Source organism: Dermochelys coriacea, chromosome 9 (assembly GCF_009764565.3).
Source record: "Dermochelys coriacea isolate rDerCor1 chromosome 9, rDerCor1.pri.v4, whole genome shotgun sequence".
Taxonomy (NCBI): Eukaryota; Metazoa; Chordata; order Testudines; family Dermochelyidae; genus Dermochelys; species Dermochelys coriacea.
The window spans coordinates 55,173,434-55,193,946 of record NC_050076.1 but is presented as its reverse complement, the minus strand read 5'-3'; the positions used below and the strand labels follow the sequence as shown (position 1 = coordinate 55,193,946).

The window sequence follows — 20,513 nt, the reverse complement described above, 5'->3', positions numbered from 1 at the left end:
AGTCCTTGCTTACAGACAGCCCCCCAACCTGAAGCAAATACTCACCAGCAACCACACAACAGAACCACTAACTCAGGAACCTATCCTTGCAACAAAGCCCATTGCCAACTGTGTCCACATATCTATTCAGGGGACACCATCATAGGGCCTACTCACATCAGCCACACCATCAGAGGCTCGTTCACCTGCACATCTACCAATGTGATATTCCTCTCAACATCAAGTGTAGCATTGCGTGCTTCAATTACCAGATTAGTTTGGTGGATCATTGTAAGTAGCGTCATCCACAAAGATGACATCAGAATGCATTCAAATTTGGACATGTGCTTCTGAATAGACTGAAGTTCAGTTTGAGCCTGTGCAGTGAGATTGAGAGATTCAAGCTCATTTAAAGCCTTTCTCACTGAATTTAAATGCTGTGCAACTGGTTGAACACCATCAATCCATGCAGACCATCTAGTTTTGGACATCTCATGCAGTGAAACAGGAAGATATTGCTTCAGAATTTCACACCTTTGTGGGAAATTTTAAATGTTTAAAATGTTCTAGTGTTAATAAGTAGCCTTTACAACTTGAAATGTTCTGCTGTAAATAAGTAGCTTATCCACACTTGAAATGCTCTACTGTAAATAAGTAGCCTATTTACACCTGAAATGTTCTAAAGTAAATATGTAGCCTATCCATACTTGAAATATTCTGCTGTAAATAAGTAGCTTATCTACACTTGAAATCTTCTACTATAAACATGTACACAAATGCTGAAAAGACTTAAAACAAAGGAATACTAATTAAGAACACAAAATGAAACAGTCAGACAGGTTATTATCCTTATTACTGAATCAAAACTCAAGCACGCAAGGTATAATATAACAGGCTGAGCTAAAGACAAAGGGATGACATATATATAGTAAACACAGACACGGATACAGACAGAGGGATAATGTCCAAAAATTCCAAACGTGTGTCCACATGACATTCATTGTACAAGATGGTCGTCACAAATTTTCACCTTGAATCTGGGCCTATAGACTACGAAAGCCTATGATGATAGCTAAGCTACCAAGCTAGGGATCAACCAACCAACCACTCACCTCTTTTAGCTACAATATAAAGATAATAATGATGAATTATCACACACAAATAATTTCTTAGTCAACTAGACGTAAAACTACGAAGACACTAAAATGTAACAATTCTCTACCTTTCAACATGCACTTGATCCAGCACCAGCCACTAGTAATGGTTTGTTTATATAATCAGCTGATCTGAGAGGACACATTCATCACGGTCTAATCCTATGCCATCAGAACCAATATATTTTAATTAATATTTTTGAACATTTTTAACTCTTTAATATGACAAAATCTATATCAGTTAACAAAAAATTATGTCTTTTGCCAAATCACATCTCTTACTTGCTTAAATTTGCAGCTCTAAGCTGAACGAATGTGTCTCATTTTGGTCTGATAGGGATGCACATAAAAACAAGTTGTGAAACTTATCAAAAGCCAAAAAATTAATAAGTGTCTAAATTTGAGGCCCCTTTGAGCTTGAGGCCCAGGCCAAATGGCCCTCCTGGGCCCCCCTCTTATTGGCCCTTGCTGCTGCAGCTATGCAGTGGGGGAGTGAGCTGGGCAGGGAACTTGCTGAGACCACTGCAGTGATAGAATGCAGGGCACAGGGGAATTGGGCCCTCCCCCAACTCCATGCCTTCAGCGCTGCCTTGGGGCATGCAAGCCCATCTTCTTCCCACTGTCCTCTCCAGTGCCAGGTACCCCCTGCCCCTTCCCCCCATGGGGCACCTCCTCTTCCTGCCCCTGCCATGAATGACATGTACCCCTCCCCCTGTGAGTAGCTGGGCCAGGGCTGCTTCACTGTCTGGAGCGGTGTCCCATGGCACTGAGCTCCATCTGATTCACCCACCAGACAGAGCCCCCTCCTGCCCCCAGGCCAGGAACAGGACCTGCTGCTGGCGGATCTGCGTCTCTGTGACCGGATCTACTCTCTCCTGGCACCAGTCCTTGTGTCCCACCTCTGTGGCAGGAGACATGATGATTTTAGGATGGGGGGTACTGTTGAAATGCTGGTACTTGTTTATTCTTTGGCATCCTTCAGGGACTAGAAACCCATTTTCTGGTTGCTGGAGGAAGGCTTTTCTGAGCCAGCATGGAAAAGACACTTTGCAAGGACCTCCGTGAGCTTGTGTTGCACAGGCCTTTGAACCCTGTGATAGGAAGCGCAACTGCCCAAGTCACCAACAGGAAACTGATTTTTGTTTGTTTTGTAATGGGGATTAGAGATAATGATTTCAAAAAACTTTTTTCTCTATTTGTTGCTTTTTTTCTGTCCCATTCCCCCTATTAATCCTGATGTATACCTGGGAAGTTAATTTTTTGCACTGATTTTCACCCATTTTTAATTTTTTTGAGAAATATTGATAAATTCCTTAGAAATTTTAAAAAAAAAAAGGAAAATGGCACACTACAAGTTCATTAGTGACTTCAATCTACTCCACTTTGAAATGGGAATAGATCAAAGTGCACTACTAGGGAATTAGCAGGGTCCATATGGCTAGTTAGTGGATAGAAGGCTAGTGCAAAGTAGATTTACAGCCCTGCTGACTGCCCAGCAGTCATCAAGACAAATCCCTGCTTTAGGATTCCTTTTGGAGTAGTGCGGATGCTGTATGTACAACAAAAACAACCACCACAGAAAATGCATAGCTTACATCAGGTTCTCACACACTCTAGACATTGTATGGCATGAAGAAGAACACCAGATGCCTTAATCCACTTGAGAAGCATAGATGTTCAGTTGGATGATACTGTTTGAAGAGAGTAGTCCCTTTATCAATTGTTTTTTAAAAACAGGTTGGCATCAGCTAGTTAACCCTAACCCTTTCATTGCTCAGTCACTAGCTTCTTTCTGTCTTTCATCTAATCTAGCTATCTCTGTCCATTTAATCTAGCCTACACCTTCTTCCCCTCCCCCAGGCCTAATGTGCTTGTTGCTGTAGTATCACACATTAAAAGATATCCTGTCAGTGAGTATGGCCCATCTCTACTTCCACAGGGTTGTATTTCTCAAGAGCATGTGAGGTGGGGGATCTCAAGGGGATTTGGGAGATGCTAAATCTAGGCTCACCAGAGGGCAAGTATGAAAAATCGGGACAGGGGGTGGGGGGTAATAGGTGTCTATACAAGAAAAAGCCCCCAAAATCAGAACTGTCCCTATAAAATTGGGACATTTGGTCACCCTAGCTAAGCCCCTCTGTATGTATCTTAATTTGGGCAAGGTCTCTGCACCATGGTATGGCTTGCACTGACCTGCAAAAGAGGCAAGACACATGCTCATCCTGAGCTCCAGGGGAAGATGTTTCCAAGGTGAATGCCCCGCAATCGGCAATACCCTGCCCCAGCATCCAGGGGGTTTCCCTTGGGTTCTGTCACTCCATTGACTAGGGCATTCTTAACACTTCAAATGTGGCCCATTGTAAAATGGTTTTTCCATTTGGTGGGGAAAGTTCTCTAGAATCTAAACATCTGGGTCTCTTTTTAAATCAACTATCTCATCACCAAGAATTCCAGGGGCATTATTTTTATAGGAGCAAAAGTTTTGTGCTCCCCCTACCAGGGAACAACAAACACTGCTTTCCTGATCTGTGCTGACATTGTCTCCAAGTCTGGAGCACACAATGCCATGTTCATCTCAAGGTTCATCAGAACTACAGAGCGAGAAAGCAATACTTGCTCAGTGGAAAGAAGAAGAAATCAGTTGCAGCAGAAAGGATATTTGCAACCCCCACAATCTAATTGCAATAAGACACATGGCAACTGTTGATGTGAAGCCAGGGGAAATGACTGGATGAACGTGTCTCGTTGCTTTAAAGCATTATGAAAAAGCGAGTCTTGAGGATCTGGAGTTCTTTAAATGAGGAATATATAAGGACCCATTAGAGCACATTAGGATACAGTCACTGTGGAATGAGAGATGGCACAGTCACCAGTTTAGGTAGGTCATGGGATCTCAATAGCCCCTGATTATTTCCAAACAGAAGCTTCTCACCAGCTCCCTCTGATTCAGCCAGTAAGTGGTAAACAACTCATCTGCAATGGTTATCCTCTCATGCAAAACCTCCCACGTTCTGGAATGTAACAAGTCCACATACTTCCACCCTTTATTTGCTCAACCAGCCCCTTTAGTCTATGTTCAGATGCCTGTTCCAAAAGAAGTTATTAAAGAAGGCCAGGCAATGTAACGATCCCACGCTGGTGGGGTGATGGGGTGATCCCTCTGGAATACATGTCCTTGTCCCATGCCATGCCTATAGGTGGGAGAATTTAAATTCATTTCTGATGTAGCTAGATATTGGCGGTGTTAGGAACTCCAGGCTTGGAATGCCAGCATCTTGGACAGTAACGTCTGGGGAACTGGGCTGGCCTGGGGAGAACGGTGGTTGCTGCAGATTGTGACAGCTCCTGAACCCCTCCCTCTTGGCAGTCCCTGATTGAATTATCACTGTACTTTACTAATTCCCTTAGAGTGAAATTCATCCCCATATAGAAGGCCAGCACAAAGCATCACTGAGGGATTCTAGTGGTGGCTAGGCCTGGTTTAGCACGGGGAGAATTTCACCCTTATTTTTTAATCCCAGACCGAGTGCTGGGTGCTGCTTGATACACAAATAAAGAAATGTGTGAGCATTCAAGGGCCAATCGAAGACTGGACAGGAATGTACTGGGAGGTCTAAAGAACAGTGATACCTCAACATAGTTATGCTCCAGTCCTTGCTGTTGTTTTCTAGGCATTCGGGTGGGATGGCAGTATACTGAAGTGGGTTAGTGTCTGTGGGCCTTGTGGAAGAATGGAGTGAGCAGGAGGGATTTGGATGGAGAAAGTGGCTAGCTGGTGCATTGGGCTGAGGAAGGAATGCTGTGTATAGAGGATGGCAGGTCTTTCTTTTTGGAGAGTCGAGAGGCAGTAGATTAAAATTTGCCAAAACCACCTGCTCAGAATGGAATGTTCCCAACTTCTGGAACCTGTGGCTATTGCTAGCTTGAACCACGTGGCCTAGGCAGAGGGCTCTGGGCAATGGAATAGCTCCTCCAGGAGAAGAATGAGCTGACTTCAATGGGTGTCAAGGACATCCTTAAAGTCAAGGATGTGCTTAAGTGCTGTGCTGAATCTGGGCCTTAACGCGGAAAGACCCAGGCAGCCGGTGGAGGGATCTGAGGGTGGGGGTGGAGGAGCTGGCACAATTGGAGGAGTGGTGGGGAAGAACACTTTAGCTGCCGCTTGTGTAGTTTGGAGAGGAGAGAACCAGGTGGGCCAGAGAGGAGATTCAATGACTGTAAGAGCTATGAGTGGTCACAACCACCTGAACTGGTGGTCTAGCAGAGGAGGCACAGGAAGGAGCAGTCGTTAGAGGGAGCAGGGAGAGGATGTGGTGAGACCACTGTGGCTATGCACTGTTAGCTCCAACGCTTCGGCCCAGAGGCTGTGTTCCTAGATATACTCTGGTCAGTTCACCCCACGCTATGTCAGCTTCCCCCTGGAGAATCCCAACTGCAGAGCAAAAGTCCTTTTAAAAGGCACAAGGGGCTTGCAGGAGAACGCAGAGCCAGCATTGCCGCCAGAGCAGGTGGCCTTGATGAGGAAGGGGCGTAGCGAGGAAAGCTCAGGAATGTCCCAAAGGAAGTGAGTCATTCAGCGGGATAGTAAAGCATTTTGGATTCAGTCCTTCTGGATGGAACGTGCACCGTGATTGCAAGGTTCCTCTTACCGACTCCTCTCCCTGCATTACAGTTATGGTATCAGGTGTTCTGGGAGGCACTGACTAATGTCCCAATTGTCAAGACCTGGCATACAGGACGAGCAAAGACTCCTCGGTGAGAAGGAAAGGCAATGGTTAATGGGAAAGAAGACTAAATATTCTAGACTGGATTTGATTCTCACAGTGGCTCTCTGAGATTAGCCTTGTAAGGCAGGGGGTGGCTGGAACAAAGAAAATAGCCCTTCCCACTGTATTTCAGCCAAGCAGAAATTGAAATAACACAAAGTGGGACTTTCCCGTTTAAACCCCTTGGGTGAACAACATGCACCTGCCCTGCTCTCACTCATGCCTGCATGTGATTCAGTGCCAAAGTGAAATGCTGCCTGAAAATGGTCTGACTGGAATGGGGCGGAGGGGGTGGGGTGAGGAAATCGAGGAGCTATTGGGAAACAAGGACAAACACTGCCAGTCATTGCTTCTGCTAACACAGTGAGCCCTGTCCCTCTATAAAAAGGCAAAGCGTAGCCCAGGAGCCATCACAGACTCAGAGGGGACAGTCTTTGAGTAAAGCTCCTGCAACACCTGGCTGCCGAGCCCAGGAGAGAAGGATGAAGTTCGCTCTCCATGCCGTGCTGTCCTTGGGGATATTGGGTAAGTTCCTGCAGAGCAGCATTTTCGAAGTGGGGGTGTCACTGACATTCTCAGCCGCACCCGCACTAGCCAGAGACTGTGAGGACGGTGCATAAGGGAGCCAATTTAATTGCAGTGCACAGTAAACACCAACAGTCACTGAACTGTGCAGGACAGAAACCAAAGGGAAAATAGCTCTGGACTGTGTTGGACTGTGTCAACCGTTTGCCAGGGATCTTGCAGTCCGGAGATAGCAATTTAATACTAATTACAGCAACTACCACCGTTCCTATTTTGCTAAGGGCCTGATCCAAAGCCCAGAGACAAGGAGCCCAGGAGTTTTTCCATTGACTTCAGTGAGGTTTGGATCAGGCCCTAAAACAGTCTGAAGGGAAAGGCTGCGGTTTCAGGTTTGCTCCTTATATGGAGCTCCTGCTGCAGGTATGGGTGGAGGTACGTCCCCCCTGGTGGAGCGCTGGTGTAGGAGGAGAGTCACTGAAAGCCTTCCCTACAAAGGATGTACATGTTTTTAGAGAAGCTTCTTAAAATAATATTAAGCAAAGAATCTTTAAGGTGAAAGTTACAAAAAAATTACTGCAAAAAATTACCTGTAGGCTCCTGTCTTTCTAACCTGTCCCATATTCTTCTCTGGGGGTGGGGGTCCCTGCAGCTCAACTTTGGACCCCCTTCTTATAAAGGGACGTGCCCCTTCAAACCACCCCCCCATCCTCCGACCTTGCCTGAGAGTCCAGGGCTTGGCTCTCTCCACAATACCCTGCATTGCTTGGGGTTATCTCAAAGAAGCTTCCCCAATGGTCTAGTGCCACTAATGACTGTACCCCTTCTTTTCTACCCCAGCCCTGCTCAGCAAGATGAGGCTGTGAGGAGCACCTCTCTTTCTTCTCCTGGGCCCAGAAAGGCCCACAAGTCTCCTTCCACTAGATGTGTCTGTACTCCTGCCTTTGGAGCCCCTGCTCTTTCAGGCTCCTGGATTCCTTTGTGCAAAAGGCTAGCTGTGCTCATGACAAATCGGTCTCTCTGTCTCTCTCCTCTCCTGGCCAGACCCCGATATGTGCTGATAATGAGGCAACCTCCCTGGCAGCATTACTCTCTTAGCCTGATCGTGGGACCCTTGACTTAAATGGGAGGCAGTAGGGGGAAGACATTTTAGAAATAGAACTATAAAAAGAAACACAGGCAAAGATTTTTTAAACCAATCAGTAAAAGCAGAGATTTGAAAATAGAAGCCGGGAGTGGGACAACAATGAGAAACAAGCAGAAAAAGCACACGGACAATGGCAGAGTTTTACAGGTAAAACAAATAGAAGCAGGCACTGATTATTATACAAACATTCTATTTTGCAGTAATTTGGAACAGGCAAGTTGTGCACATGTTGCTGGCCTGTGTGACTGCATAATCTTATTACTGTTACCCTTGTCCTCTTCCCAGCTGGTGTTTGTTACATTCCCTTAATGCTTCTTGTCTTAAATGAAGTGTCCTCTTCTATGAATCTATCATAATTGGGACCCCCAATCCCAGTTCGGGCCTATGGACACTAATGTTAGCTAAATAATCATCACACACAACACTGTGACTGATCCAAAATCTCAATCAGCAGAAGAAGAGCATCTGTTTATAATGTTCTGTCTGCCCTTCTTAAGGTCCTGATCCTGCAAATGCTTAAGTGCATGTGTAACTTTATGTATGTGAATAGTTGTCAATGGAACAACTCGTGCATGCAGTGAAACAAGGACATGTTTGCAGAACTAGGACTTAGTTATCTATCCTTGTATATTATATCTATTCATATATTCCCAAACAAAAAACATGGTGAATAAGAAATAAGAGTGCAAAGGTATTTTTATCACGCTGTAACAAGCCACTGAAAGAAAACTTGTGGAAAAGAAACCACATGCATTTTCCGAAACAGAAAGCTTAGACTTTAGCAGTTCAATACTCTTCATGTGGGACCTAATGCAAAGCTCTGTGAAGTCAGAGGGATTCTTTCCATTGGCTTTAATGAGGTTTAGATGAGCCCCTTTTATACCCCAACCAGCTTCCACCCTCATTCAACCTCAGTTTTGCCCATGACAATATAAACAAGGGGAAAAGCATGACTACACATCAACACCTGCATTCAGAGCCCTGCATTCCTACACAGTGATGATGGTAACTAATACAAAACTATTCAGTAAGTAATAGCCATGTGCTTTCAAACAATACCTTAGATTCTACAATGCACAGGCTCAGCATATTTCCTTATCCTACACAAGCCTGTAATGCCACCCTGCATGTTACCGCTTTCTTGGCTTTTGCCAACAATTCAATCTTTACTAACAGTTAAACTATTCAATGCACTGCTGTATCTTCAACCTGTCTTCCTTCTCCAATGGCACAAAATTCGTACCTGGCCTATGAAATCGGAACTAAACTTTACACAGCAGATTTGTATTTACCACTGATTCCCAAGGGTGGGCAGAGTTACCAATAGTTAGGTGATATGGCTGGTGGGCATGTGAGTGATTGTGTAGGGAGGGTGGCAGAGGGAGACTGGCTGCATACCTTAACAGCCAATTTCCAAATTCTCCAATGTGTAGGCTGGTGGAAATGCTGGGCAGATCTTGAGCCTCACTACAGCTGCTTGGTTTGGCTCCAGTGACACACACAGCAGAGGAAAGCTGACTTAGCTGGCCACCAGAGAATTCTCCTGATGTGAGGAAATGCTTCGGGTGATTCCACCTCTCCCCATATCTGGGGCAAGGGGCATGCCAAGGGACATGGGTGTAATTAGGGTGCGTCTGAGCTCCAGCAATCCCCACCCATGGGAACAGCCCTTTGGGCTTCTCTAGCTTACACCAAGGACTGGACCCTGGTCAGCCCCAGGATCAGCTGGGGAAAAGAGGCATCAAGACACCTTTTCTCACCCCCATGTCTGGTCCTGTACTGAGTGCAGTTTGGCCAGGTCAGAGAATGAGTTCCTGTGTGTTGTCTTTTTGTGAGGGTGTCTCCTGGGGGCATTCCAGACAAGTGATGGCAACAGCCTTCCAGCCTTCATTTCCTTCTCACAAACTGTTTCGTTTGGGAACTTGCAGGTTTGTGGTGAGTCTGTAACAGAGAACATGCTGTGTTTCCACTTCCATTGACACTGTCAGGAACTCAAGTTGGTGAGCCTTCCACTGCCGTTTGCCCTTGCAGCATGAGAGGCCTGCAGCTGCAGAGCTCTCATTGTGCGCACTTCTTTGGGGTCTGCAGGGTAGGAATCCTCCTCCTGGACACTTCCTAAGGTTCACAGGACAGGCAGACTGGAGAGCAGGAGAGCCTGCGCAGAAGAGCAGCTCCCACCCCGCAGACCAGGAAGTCCATGACAGTGGAGCTGCCCTGCTATATACCTTAAAGTCTGCATGGTAGGAGCTCCCCTTCTGCACATCTCTTCAGGAGTGACTTCAGGACTTTAGGGTAGAGCATGTCTCCTAAGGAATGAGGGAAAAGTGGGAGAGTAGTTCCCTGGCACAGAAACACATGTAAATTTGGAGAGCTCTATGACATAGAGGAGGAACCTGGAATAAGGTGTTTATTCAAGCCCTGGCATTTACCCTGCTCATCCTGATTTCAGTGAGTGGGCCAAGTCCTGCTCTCAGTTACACCACAAATCTGGAGTGATTCTACAGAGGTCAGTTACGCTGGAATTACAACAGGGTAACAGAAGGTTGCATTTGCTTCTATTTCTTCCTCTTCCTCGAAAAAGGAATGACTGTCCCATAAGGGCATAAACCCTGGGAATCATCCTGCATTTGGACTGGGACAAGGAGCTTTAGTAGAAATCTCCTGGTGATTTGAATCTCAGGCAGCCAATTAGTAAGAGCTGGAATATAAAAATATCACACCCCCTACACTTTGGGCCAAATCCATCAGTGCAGTAACTCCACTAATGTCACTGTGGTTACACCAGGTGTGAATTTAGCCCTTTGTATCCACTTGAATCTAGATCTAAGAAACCAGTAAACAGCATACCTAAGCCCTGGAGTCCTGCTATTGGGAGCGGGCAGGGAAGGAGAGACCCATGGGTCTCATGGGAGACCTATGTCTGTAGGGAGGGATGCTAGTTCTTTCATCTAGGTCTGAGGTTCATGAAACAACCTCTTAGTCCTCTTTTGCTCTCTCCACAGTGCTCTGTCTTGCTGATCCCCCAGCCCAAAGTTCCGTCCGATGGTGCACAGTATCTGATGCAGAGCAGAAGAAATGTGTGGAACTGAAGATAAAAATGTCCTCAACCCCTTCATTAGACTGTGTGAAGAAAACACTTCACCTTGACTGCATAAAAGCCATTGCGGTAGGTTGCCAGCAATGTATCAGGTCTGGGGCTAGGAGAAACAACTTGCCCAGGTGGGTTCCATTTGCCTAATCTGGGATGAAAGGTTCACTATCCTCTTTAAGTCACTGATTTCCTTCAGTCATTGCCTGGCTCCATTGCTACAGCAACACCCCAGCCAGGAAGGACCAGGACCCCAAAGTGAGGCTCAGTTAATTAATGCTCAGTGTTTTCTGGCTCTGCCGATGCATGTGCCCACAACTGATGTAACCCTTTTGTGTTTCAGGAGGATGAAGCAGATGCCATTAGTCTGGATGGTGGCCACATTTTTGAAGCACACCTTGCCCCGTATAATCTGAAGCCTGTTGTGGCTGAGGTCTATGGCACAGGAAAAGGTACATTTGCCTGGAAGACACTGTTATTGACCATAAAGTTGCGGCACTTGGACCACCACGGTGCTAGCTATCAGCATGTTAGTAACACCATACTACTAAGGCAAACCGGGAAGGCACAAGCCCCTGGGCAAGTCAGTGTGCTGAGATTATGTACTTCTTCAGAGCTGCCCACAGACCAAGGGCCAGGGCCTTAGCTGGTACGCATGAGGACTGATCCACAGCCAGTGACCTCAACACAGCTGTGCCCATTTACACAAGCTGAGAATTGGGACCAAAGTGTCCTGGTGGAAAGCAGCAATGATCTGTACTCCTACTCCCTGCCTCATTTTCCTAACTGTCCAGGTGATCACACTCTCCTTTGGAGCCATCAGCGTTAGTTCTATCACTCTACTCACACTGATCTCCTCCCCTTCCCCCACAACCAGACTGGGCCTTTCCTAATCCTCTTGATTTCTGATTGGTTTGAGGGGTTTTTCCACTTCCATGAACCTTCTGGTTCTTGCTTCATTCCTTCCCAGTGACCCATGGGTGCTAGAGTAATTTTACCTGCAGACTGGGGAGCAATGCTAAAGCAACTAGTTACATTTTATTACAGGTGACATTGTCATTTTCACATGTCCTCCGCAATACCAGCAAGTGAGGTGACTATCACTGCTGAGCTGGCATGGCAATTCCCCTCACCAGCCATGCTCACATGCCCCCTTCGTGGTACCTGAAAACTCTGAGCAGCAGCAACCTATGATGCACTTGGCTGTATGCGGGAAGTGTGCTGGGACCAGTAGCTTTTCCCTGATGTCTCTCTCCATGGCTGTTCATGCAGAGTTTAGCTTGTGCGCTGCTACCCTGAAGGGGATAGAGCAGGCTACAGGAGGTGGTGGTGGGGTTTCTATCCCAGAGCAACCTTTCCTCTCCACACAGCTCCCCTATATCATTTCCATTTGGCAGCTGAAATTTGGCTCCCCTGTGGATCACAGAGGAGAAGCAAATCAGCCTATAGAAACAGTTCTTACTCCCACTGCATGTGGCGGTATCTGGGGAGGTGGTTGAATCTCCTTCCTTTGAAGTTTTTAAGGTCAGGCTTGACAAAGCCCTGGCTGGGATGATTTAGTTGGGGATTGGTCCTGCTTTGAGCAGGGGGTGGACTAGATGACCTCCTGAGGTCCCTTCCAACCCTGATATTCTATGATCACAAGGGCAGTAACTCTTTCTCAACAGAACTGGAGTAAATCCAGTATGCTGCTATTGCTGTTCCCTCAGTGGAAGTTTACTGCTCACTGCAGTGGTGTTGCAATGGCTGGGGAAGGCTAATGCAATAGTGTGTCTGAAGAATTTTGTAAGGTTAATTTGTCTCAGTAACTAACGGCTCCTGACAAAACAGCAGGGGGACTAAGCTGAGCAAATCTTAAAGGCTTTCCGCTTTCAGGGACCTTGTACGAAACTGGAAAATAATTGGGCTAATCCAGGCACGTGAAACCCAAGCTATGAGTCAGCTGCAGTAACAGAGGTTAAAGAATGACAATAACACAAAGTTTGTAGTGTTGGGGTAGCCATGGTGGTCCAAAGATATTAGACACCCAAGATGGGTGAGGGAATATCTTTTATTGGACCAATTTCCGTTGGTGAGAGAGACAAGCTTTCGAGCTACACAGAGCTATTCTTCAGGTGTGTGTAGCTCGAAACCTTGTCCCTTCCTCCAAAAGAAGTTGGTCCAATAAAAGATATTACCTCACCTGCCTTGTCTCTCTAGCAACATGAGGGTCAATTGTTTCTTGGAGGACCGGGCTGAACTGAAAACACAGACGGGGCAGTGGATGAACAAGCCCAATGAAGGGGGAAAGGAACAGAAAAGAAAGCTAAATGTTAAAGCTGCTGCTATCAGAGTTGCTGGGCCTCAATGGAAGCTGTGACACAAACCCATTCTGTTCAGAATGAAGTCTATCGCTCAGTCTGCCTCCCCAGTCTGTAGTTCTGTCTACTGCATTACTGATGACTCTTGAAGGAAAATGACAGTACTTCTCCATTCCTGTCTCCATCGGCTCCTGCTTTCCAGATCCCACCCAAACTCCCAGCCTTTGCTTTGTATTATAATACAGGTCTCTGTTCGGAAAGTCAGGCTGTTTTTTTTTTCATAGATATTAGGTCAGAAGGGACCATTATGATCATCTAGTCCGACCTCCTGCACAATGCAGGCCACAGAATCTCACTCACCCACTCCTGCGAAAAACCTCTCACCTATGTCTGAGCTATTGAAGTCCTTAAATCGTGGTTTAAAGACTTCAAGGAGCAGAGAATCCTCGAGCAAGTGACCTGTGCCCCATGCTACAGAGGAAGGTGAAAAATCTCCAGGGCTTCTTCCAATCTGCCCTGGAGGAAAATTCCTTCCCGACCCCAAATATGGCGATCAGCTGAACCCTGAGCGTATGGGCAAGATTCACCAGCCAGATACCCAGGAAAGAATTCTCTATAGTAACTCAGATCCCACCCCATCTAACATCCCATCACAGGCCATTGCGCCTATTTACCATGAATAGTTAAAGATCAATTAATTGCCAAAATCATATTATCCCATCATACCATCTCCTCCATAAACTTATCAAGTTTAATCTTAAAGCCAGATAGGTCTTTTGCCCCCACTGCTTCCCAATAGTGGAAGGCTATTCCAAAACTTCACTCCTCTGATGGTTAGAAACCTTCATCTAATTTCAAGTCTAAACTTCCCAATGACCAGTTTATATTCATTTGTTCTTGTGTCCACATTGGTACTGAGCTTAAATAATTCCTCTCCCTCTCCAGTATTTATCCCTCTGATATATTTATAGAGAGCAATCATTATCTCCCCTCAATCTTCTTTTAGTTAGGCTAAACAAGCCAAGCTCCTTGAGTCTCCTTTCATAAGACAGGTTTTCCATTCCTCGGATCATCCTAGTAGCCCTTCTCTGTACCTGTTCCAGTTTGAATTCATCCTTCTTAAACATGGGAGACCAGAACTGCACACAGTATTCCAGGTGAGGTCTCACCAGTGCCTTGTATAACGGTACTAAAACCTCCTTATCTCTACTGGAAATATCTCGCCTGATGCATCCCAAGACCGCATTAGCTTTTCTCATGGTCATATCACACTGGTGGCCCATAGTCATCCTGTGATCAACCAATACTTCAAGGTCTTTCTCCTCCTCGGTTACTTCTAATTGATGCGTCCCCAGTTTATAACTAAAATTCTTGTTATTAATCCCTAAATACATGACCTTACACTTCTCACTATTAAATTTCATCCTATTACTATTACTCCAGTTTACAAGGTCATCAAAATCTTCCTGTATGATATCCCGGTCTCTCTCTAAATTGGCAATACCTCCCAACTTTGTAACATCCGCAAACTTTATTAGCACACTCCCACTTTTTGTGCTAAGGTCAGTAATAAAAAGATTAAATAAGATTGGTCCCAAAACCGATCCCTGAGGAACTCCACTGGTTACCTCCCTCCAGCCTGACAGTTCACCTTTCAGTAGGACCCGCTGTAGTCTCCCTGAATGCATCCGATGAAGTGACCTGTAGCTCACGAAAGCTTACGTTCAAATAAATTTGTTAGTCTCTAAGGTGCCACAAGTACTCCTTTTCTTTTTGTAGTCTCCCTGTTAACCATTTCCTTATCCATCTTTCAATTTTCATATTGATTCCCATCTTTTCCAGTTTAACTAATAATTCCCCATGTGGCACGGTATCAAACACCTTACGGAAATCTAGGTAAATTAGATCCACTGTGTTTCCTTTGTCTAAAAAATCTGTTACTTTCTCAAAGAAGGAGATCGGGTTTGTTTGGCACGATCTACCTTTTGTAAAACCATGTTGTATTTTGTCCCAATTACCATTGACCTCAATGTCCTTAACTACTTTCTCCTTCAAAATTTTTTCCAGGACCTTGCATACTACAGATGTCAAACTAACAGGCCTGTAGTTACCCGGATCACTTTTTTTTCCCTTTCTTAAAAATAGGAACTATGTTAGCAATTCTCCAATCATATTATACAGATGTTTACAGAGTTTACAGATTCATTAAAAATTCTTGCTAATGGACTTGCAATTTCGGGTACCAATTCCTTTAATATTCTTGGATGAAGATTATCTGGGCCCCCGATTTAGTCCCATTAAGCTGTTTGAGTTTCGCTTCTACTTCAGATATGGTAATATCTACCTCCATATCCTCATTCCCATTTGTCATGCTACCATTATCCCTAAGATCCTTTTTAGCCTTATTAAAGATGGAGGCAAAGTATTTGTTTAGATATTGGGCCATGCCTAGATTATTCTTGACCTCCACTCCATCCTCCGTGTTTAGCCTCCACTAGATTATTCTTGACCTCCACTCCATCCTCCCCACTTCTTCTTTCTTAGTTTTCTTCGTATTTATATGTCTGTAGACCCTTTTACTATTGATTTTAATTCCCTTTGCAAGGTCCAACTCTACTTGACTTTTAGCCTGTCTCACTTTATCCCTACATATTCTCAATGTACCTCCTGTACCTCAATAAGGTAGCTTTTCTTGCTGATCCCTCCCATCTTCCACTCCCTGTATGCTTTCTGCTTTTTCTTAATCACCTCTCTAAGATGCTTGCTCATCCAGCTTGGTCTACAACTCCTGCCTATGAATTTTTTCCTCTTTCTTGGGATGCAGGCTTCCGATAGCTTCTGTAGCTTTGATTTAAAGTAATCCCAGGCCCCCTCTGCCTTTAGATCCACAAATTCTTCAGTACAATCCACTTCCCTAACTAATTTCCTTAATTTTGAAAGTCAGAACTTTTGAAATCAAAAACCCTAGTTGAAGATTTATTTTTGTTAATCCTTCCATTCAGTTTGAACTGAATTAGCTCATGATCACTTGAACCAAGATTGTCCCCTACAACCATTTCTTCTATGAGGTCCACACTACTCACCAAAACAAAATCTAAAATGGCATCCCCTCTAGTCAGTTCAGCAACTACTTGATGAAAGAATCCATCAGCTATTGCATCTAGGAAAATCTGAGCCCTATTATTATTGCTAACACTTGTCCTCCAGTCTATATCTGGGAAGTTAAAGTCTCCCATGATCATGCAGTTTCCATTAGTATTTACTTCATTAAAAACATTAAAAAGGGCTCTATCCATAAACAAATTAGATCCCGGCAGTCTATAGCACACCCCAAGCACTATCCCAGGGAAGGCTCTAGTCGCTTTCTTCTCCAATGTGATTTTTTGGCCAGACAGACTCTGTCTTATCCATTCCATCACTTCTTATTTCTTTACATTCTACCTCATCATGGATATACAATGTTACTCCACCATCTTTACCTTTATTTCTGTCTTTCCTAAACAGCACATACCCTTCAATATCTGTAGTTCAGTCATGACTACTTTTCCACCATGTTTCTGGTTATCCCTATAATATCTGGTTTCACTTCCTGCACCAGTAGCTCTAGTTCCTCAATTTTGTTACCTAGACTCCTCGCATTGGTGTACAAACATCTTAATTTTTGCTGTTTGGCCTCGCTTTCATTCTTTACCCGATTAGGCACAGTCATTCTACAGCCAGTATAATCTATTAGACTGGTATCCACACTACCCTTCCTCTTTATATCCATTCTCCTACCCACGGCTGTATCCTTTCTTACTTTAAAAGAAAAGGAGTACTTGTGGCACCTTAGAGACTAACAAATTTATTAGAGCATAAGCTTTCGTGAGCTACAGCTCACTTCATCGGATGCATTTGGTGGAAAAAACAGAGGAGAGATTTATATACACACACACAGAGAACATGAAACAATGGGTTTATCATACACACTGTAAGGAGAGTGATCACTTAAGATAAGCCATCACCAGCAGCAGGGGCGGGAAAGGAGGAAAACCTTTCATGGTGACAAGCAAGGTAGACTAGTTCCAGCAGTTAACAAGAATATCAGAGGAACAGTGGTGGGTGTGGTGGGAGGGAGAAATACCATGGGGAAATAGTTTTACTTTGTGTAATGACTCATCCATTCCCAGTCTCTATTCAAGCCTAAGTTAATTGTATCCAGTTTGCAAATTAATTCCAATTCAGCAGTCTCTCGTTGGAGTCTGTTTTTGAAGCTTTTTTGTTGAAGTATAGCCACTCTTAGGTCTGTGATCGAGTGACCAGAGAGATTGAAGTGTTCTCCAACTGGTTTTTGAATGTTATAATTCTTGACATCTGATTTGTGTCCATTCATTCTTTTACGTAGAGACTGTCCAGTTTGGCCAATGTACATGGCAGAGGGGCATTGCTGGCACATGATGGCATATATCACATTGGTAGATGCGCAGGTGAACGAGCCTCTGATAGTGTGGCTGATGTGATTAGGCCCTATGATGGTATCCCCTGAATAGATATGTGGACAGAGTTGGCAACGGGCTTTGTTGCAAGGATAGGTTCCTGGGTTAGTGGTTCTGTTGTGTGGTGTGTGGTTGCTGGTGAGTATTTGCTTCAGATTGGGGGGCAACCAGCAACCACACACCACAGAACAGAACCACTAACCCAGGAACCTATCCTTGCAACAAAGCCCGTTGCCAACTCTGTCCACATATCTATTCAGGGGATACCATCATAGGGCCTAATCACATCAGCCACACTATCAGAGGCTCCTTCACCTGCGCATTTACCAATGTGATATATGCCATCATGTGCCAGCAATGCCCCTCTGCCATGTACATTGGCCAAACTGGACAGTCTCTACGTAAAAGAATGAATGGACACAAATCAGACGTCAAGAATTATAACATTCACAAACCAGTTGGAGAACACTTCAATCTCTCTGGTCACTCGATCACAGACCTAAGAGTGGCTATACTTCAACAAAAAAGCTTCAGAAACAGACTCCAACGAGAGACTGCTGAATTGGAATTAATTTGCAAACTGGATACAATTAACTTAGGCTTGAATAGAGACTGGGAATGGATGAGTCATTACACAAAGTAAAACTATTTCCCCATGGTATTTCTCCCTCCCACCACACCCACCACTGTTCCTCTGATATTCTTGTTAACTGCTGGAACTAGCCTACCTTGCTTGTCACCATGAAAGGTTTTCCTCCTTTCCCCGCCCTGCTGCTGGTGATGGCTTATCTTAAGTGATCACTCTCCTTACAGTGTGTATGATAAACCCATTGTTTCATGTTCTCTGTGTGTGTGTATATAAATCTCTCCTCTGTTTTTTTCCACCAAATGCATCCGATGAAGTGAGCTGTAGCTCACGAAAGCTTATGCTCTAATAAATTTGTTAGTCTCTAAGGTGCCACAAGTACTCCTTTTCTTTTTGCGAATACAGACTAACACGGCTGCGACTCTGAAACCTTTCTTACTTTGTTTTCTTCTCTCTCAATGCTAAAATCCTGCATGGAGATTACCCGGACATCTCCCAACCATCTCCCCCAAATTCCTAGTTTAAAGCTCTCTTAATCAGTTGTGCCAGCCTCCATCCTAGAAGTCTATTTCCTTCCCTACTCAGATGAAGTCCATCCCGAGAGAACTGTCCTCTGTCCATGAATGCCTCCCAGTGGCCATACATCCCAAAGCCCTCCTTATAGCACCACTGCTTAAGGCATCTGTTGATAGTCATATTCTTGTCACACCTTTGTTGCCCTTCTCTAGGAACAGGCAGAATCCCACTAAAGATCACCTGAGCCTCGATTTCCTTAAGCGTCTTCCCCAGCCTAGCATAGTCTCCCTTAATACTTTCATTTGTTCCCACATGAAAAATAATTAGGGGATTCTTTCCTGCTCCCTTTAGGATCCTTTTCAACCTCAGGTCTACATCCCGTATCTTAGCACCTGGAAGACAGCACACCCTTCTATTCTCTGGATCAGCTCTGGTTACAGGTCTCTCTATTCTTCTCAGTAAAGAGTCCCCGATCACATAGACCTGCCTTTTCCTGGTGACTGTGCTATTCTCCAGTCTATCTCCTGTTCCCTCTGGCTGCCAGTTCTTTCCATTCCTATTCTCCCTTGTAATCCTCTTCAGCCCATCCTGTATCCTCCTGGGGCTCATATTTGGTGTAGTCTCCATTGACTCTTCCCCTTTTCCTATAGGACTAGCCGCTCTTCTCTTCTTTCTTGCCCTTTCACCTTTAGTGACTACCTGCTGAGCCCCTTCTTCATTTTCCAACTCTGCAAACCTGTTCCTAAGCTCTATTTCTCCTTCACTAGCCCATCTTTTCCTCTGCCTGGTTCTTTTAGTTACATGCTTCCACTGACCACTTTCCTCACCCAGCAGTCTCCCCTCAGAATTCCTCAGTCCTGCTTCCATCTGCAAGTCTGAGCTTTTCCCTTCAGATACCTCATGTCTTTGCTCTATAAACTGCTCGAACCCCTTTCTAACTCAACCAGACTTTCCACCTGCATCTCCAAACCTCAGATCTTTTCCTCCATCAGCTCTATCAGACGGCATTTCATGCAGAAAAAACTCTTACCAGGTCCCCCCTCCAGGATCATGTAAATACCGCAGCTTCCACATCCAGTCAACTTCATTGTGTCTTCCACTACATGACTCACTCCCACTGCTGCCTCCGTATCTGTCCTAGCCTTCCCACCTAAATCCTGTTAATCTGGGAAACACAAGCCACACCAAAACACCAGCCCCCAACAGCAGAAACAAACCCCAAACAAGCACCACAATTCAAACTCCCCTTTCAAACACCCACTGAAACTCCCATTTACAGCTCTGTTTGCCAACTCTTGTGCTGCTACAGCTGTCTGATGCTGTGTAGGGAGTTCGGGCTGAAGGCAACATTACAGAGTAATTCTCAGTGTTATGGCTGAGAATTAAAAGGTACCAAAGTCAGGAAATTCAAAGTAGTGGGTTTCTGCTCCCTCCAGAACTCAGTCCCTTTGCATAGATGTAATGTTTACCAGACAGTCTATGGAGAGAATTTTAAGAGACCCAGTTTAGAGTCCAGTCCTGCAAGCCTTACTCACACAAATCATCTTTTCTTATGTGAGAAGCTGTACTGCCCTCAGAAAGACTTATCACGAGGGTAAGAGCTATTAATAACAGCACACGTATCAAATAAATGCAAAGACAAGAGCATTTAGCAAATACTAGTAATACTAATTAGTAGGTTTCAGAGAAGCAGCAATGTTAGTCTGTATCTGCAAAAAGAAACGGTGTACTTGTGGCACCTTAGAGACTAACAAATTTATTTGAGCATAAGCTTTTGTAAGCTACAGCTCACTTGCATCCGATGAAGTGAGCTGTAGCTCACGAAAGCTTATGCTCAAATAAATTTGTTAGTCTCTAAGGTGCCACAAGTACTCCTTTTCTTTTTATTAATTAGTAGAACATTTAACATTATGTCTATTACAACCATTATAATCAGATTGATATCAGCATGGCAACCCACTAATACTGAACAGGAGAAAG

The 20,513-nt window shown here is 44.7% G+C and overlaps 1 protein-coding gene across 1 annotated transcript in view; it reads left to right on the top strand.

The window, feature by feature from the left end:
* The first annotated feature begins 6,267 nt into the window (after positions 1–6,267).
* TF (transferrin) overlaps positions 6,268–20,513 on the top strand; it is a 68,788-nt gene continuing 54,542 nt past the window's right edge. Inside the window, exons 1-3 of the mRNA XM_038415100.2 lie at positions 6,268–6,424; positions 10,571–10,734; positions 11,000–11,108. Of these exons, the coding sequence (XP_038271028.1) occupies positions 6,382–6,424; positions 10,571–10,734; positions 11,000–11,108 (316 nt within the window). The 5' untranslated portion in view covers positions 6,268–6,381. The remainder of the gene's footprint in view (positions 6,425–10,570; positions 10,735–10,999; positions 11,109–20,513) is intronic.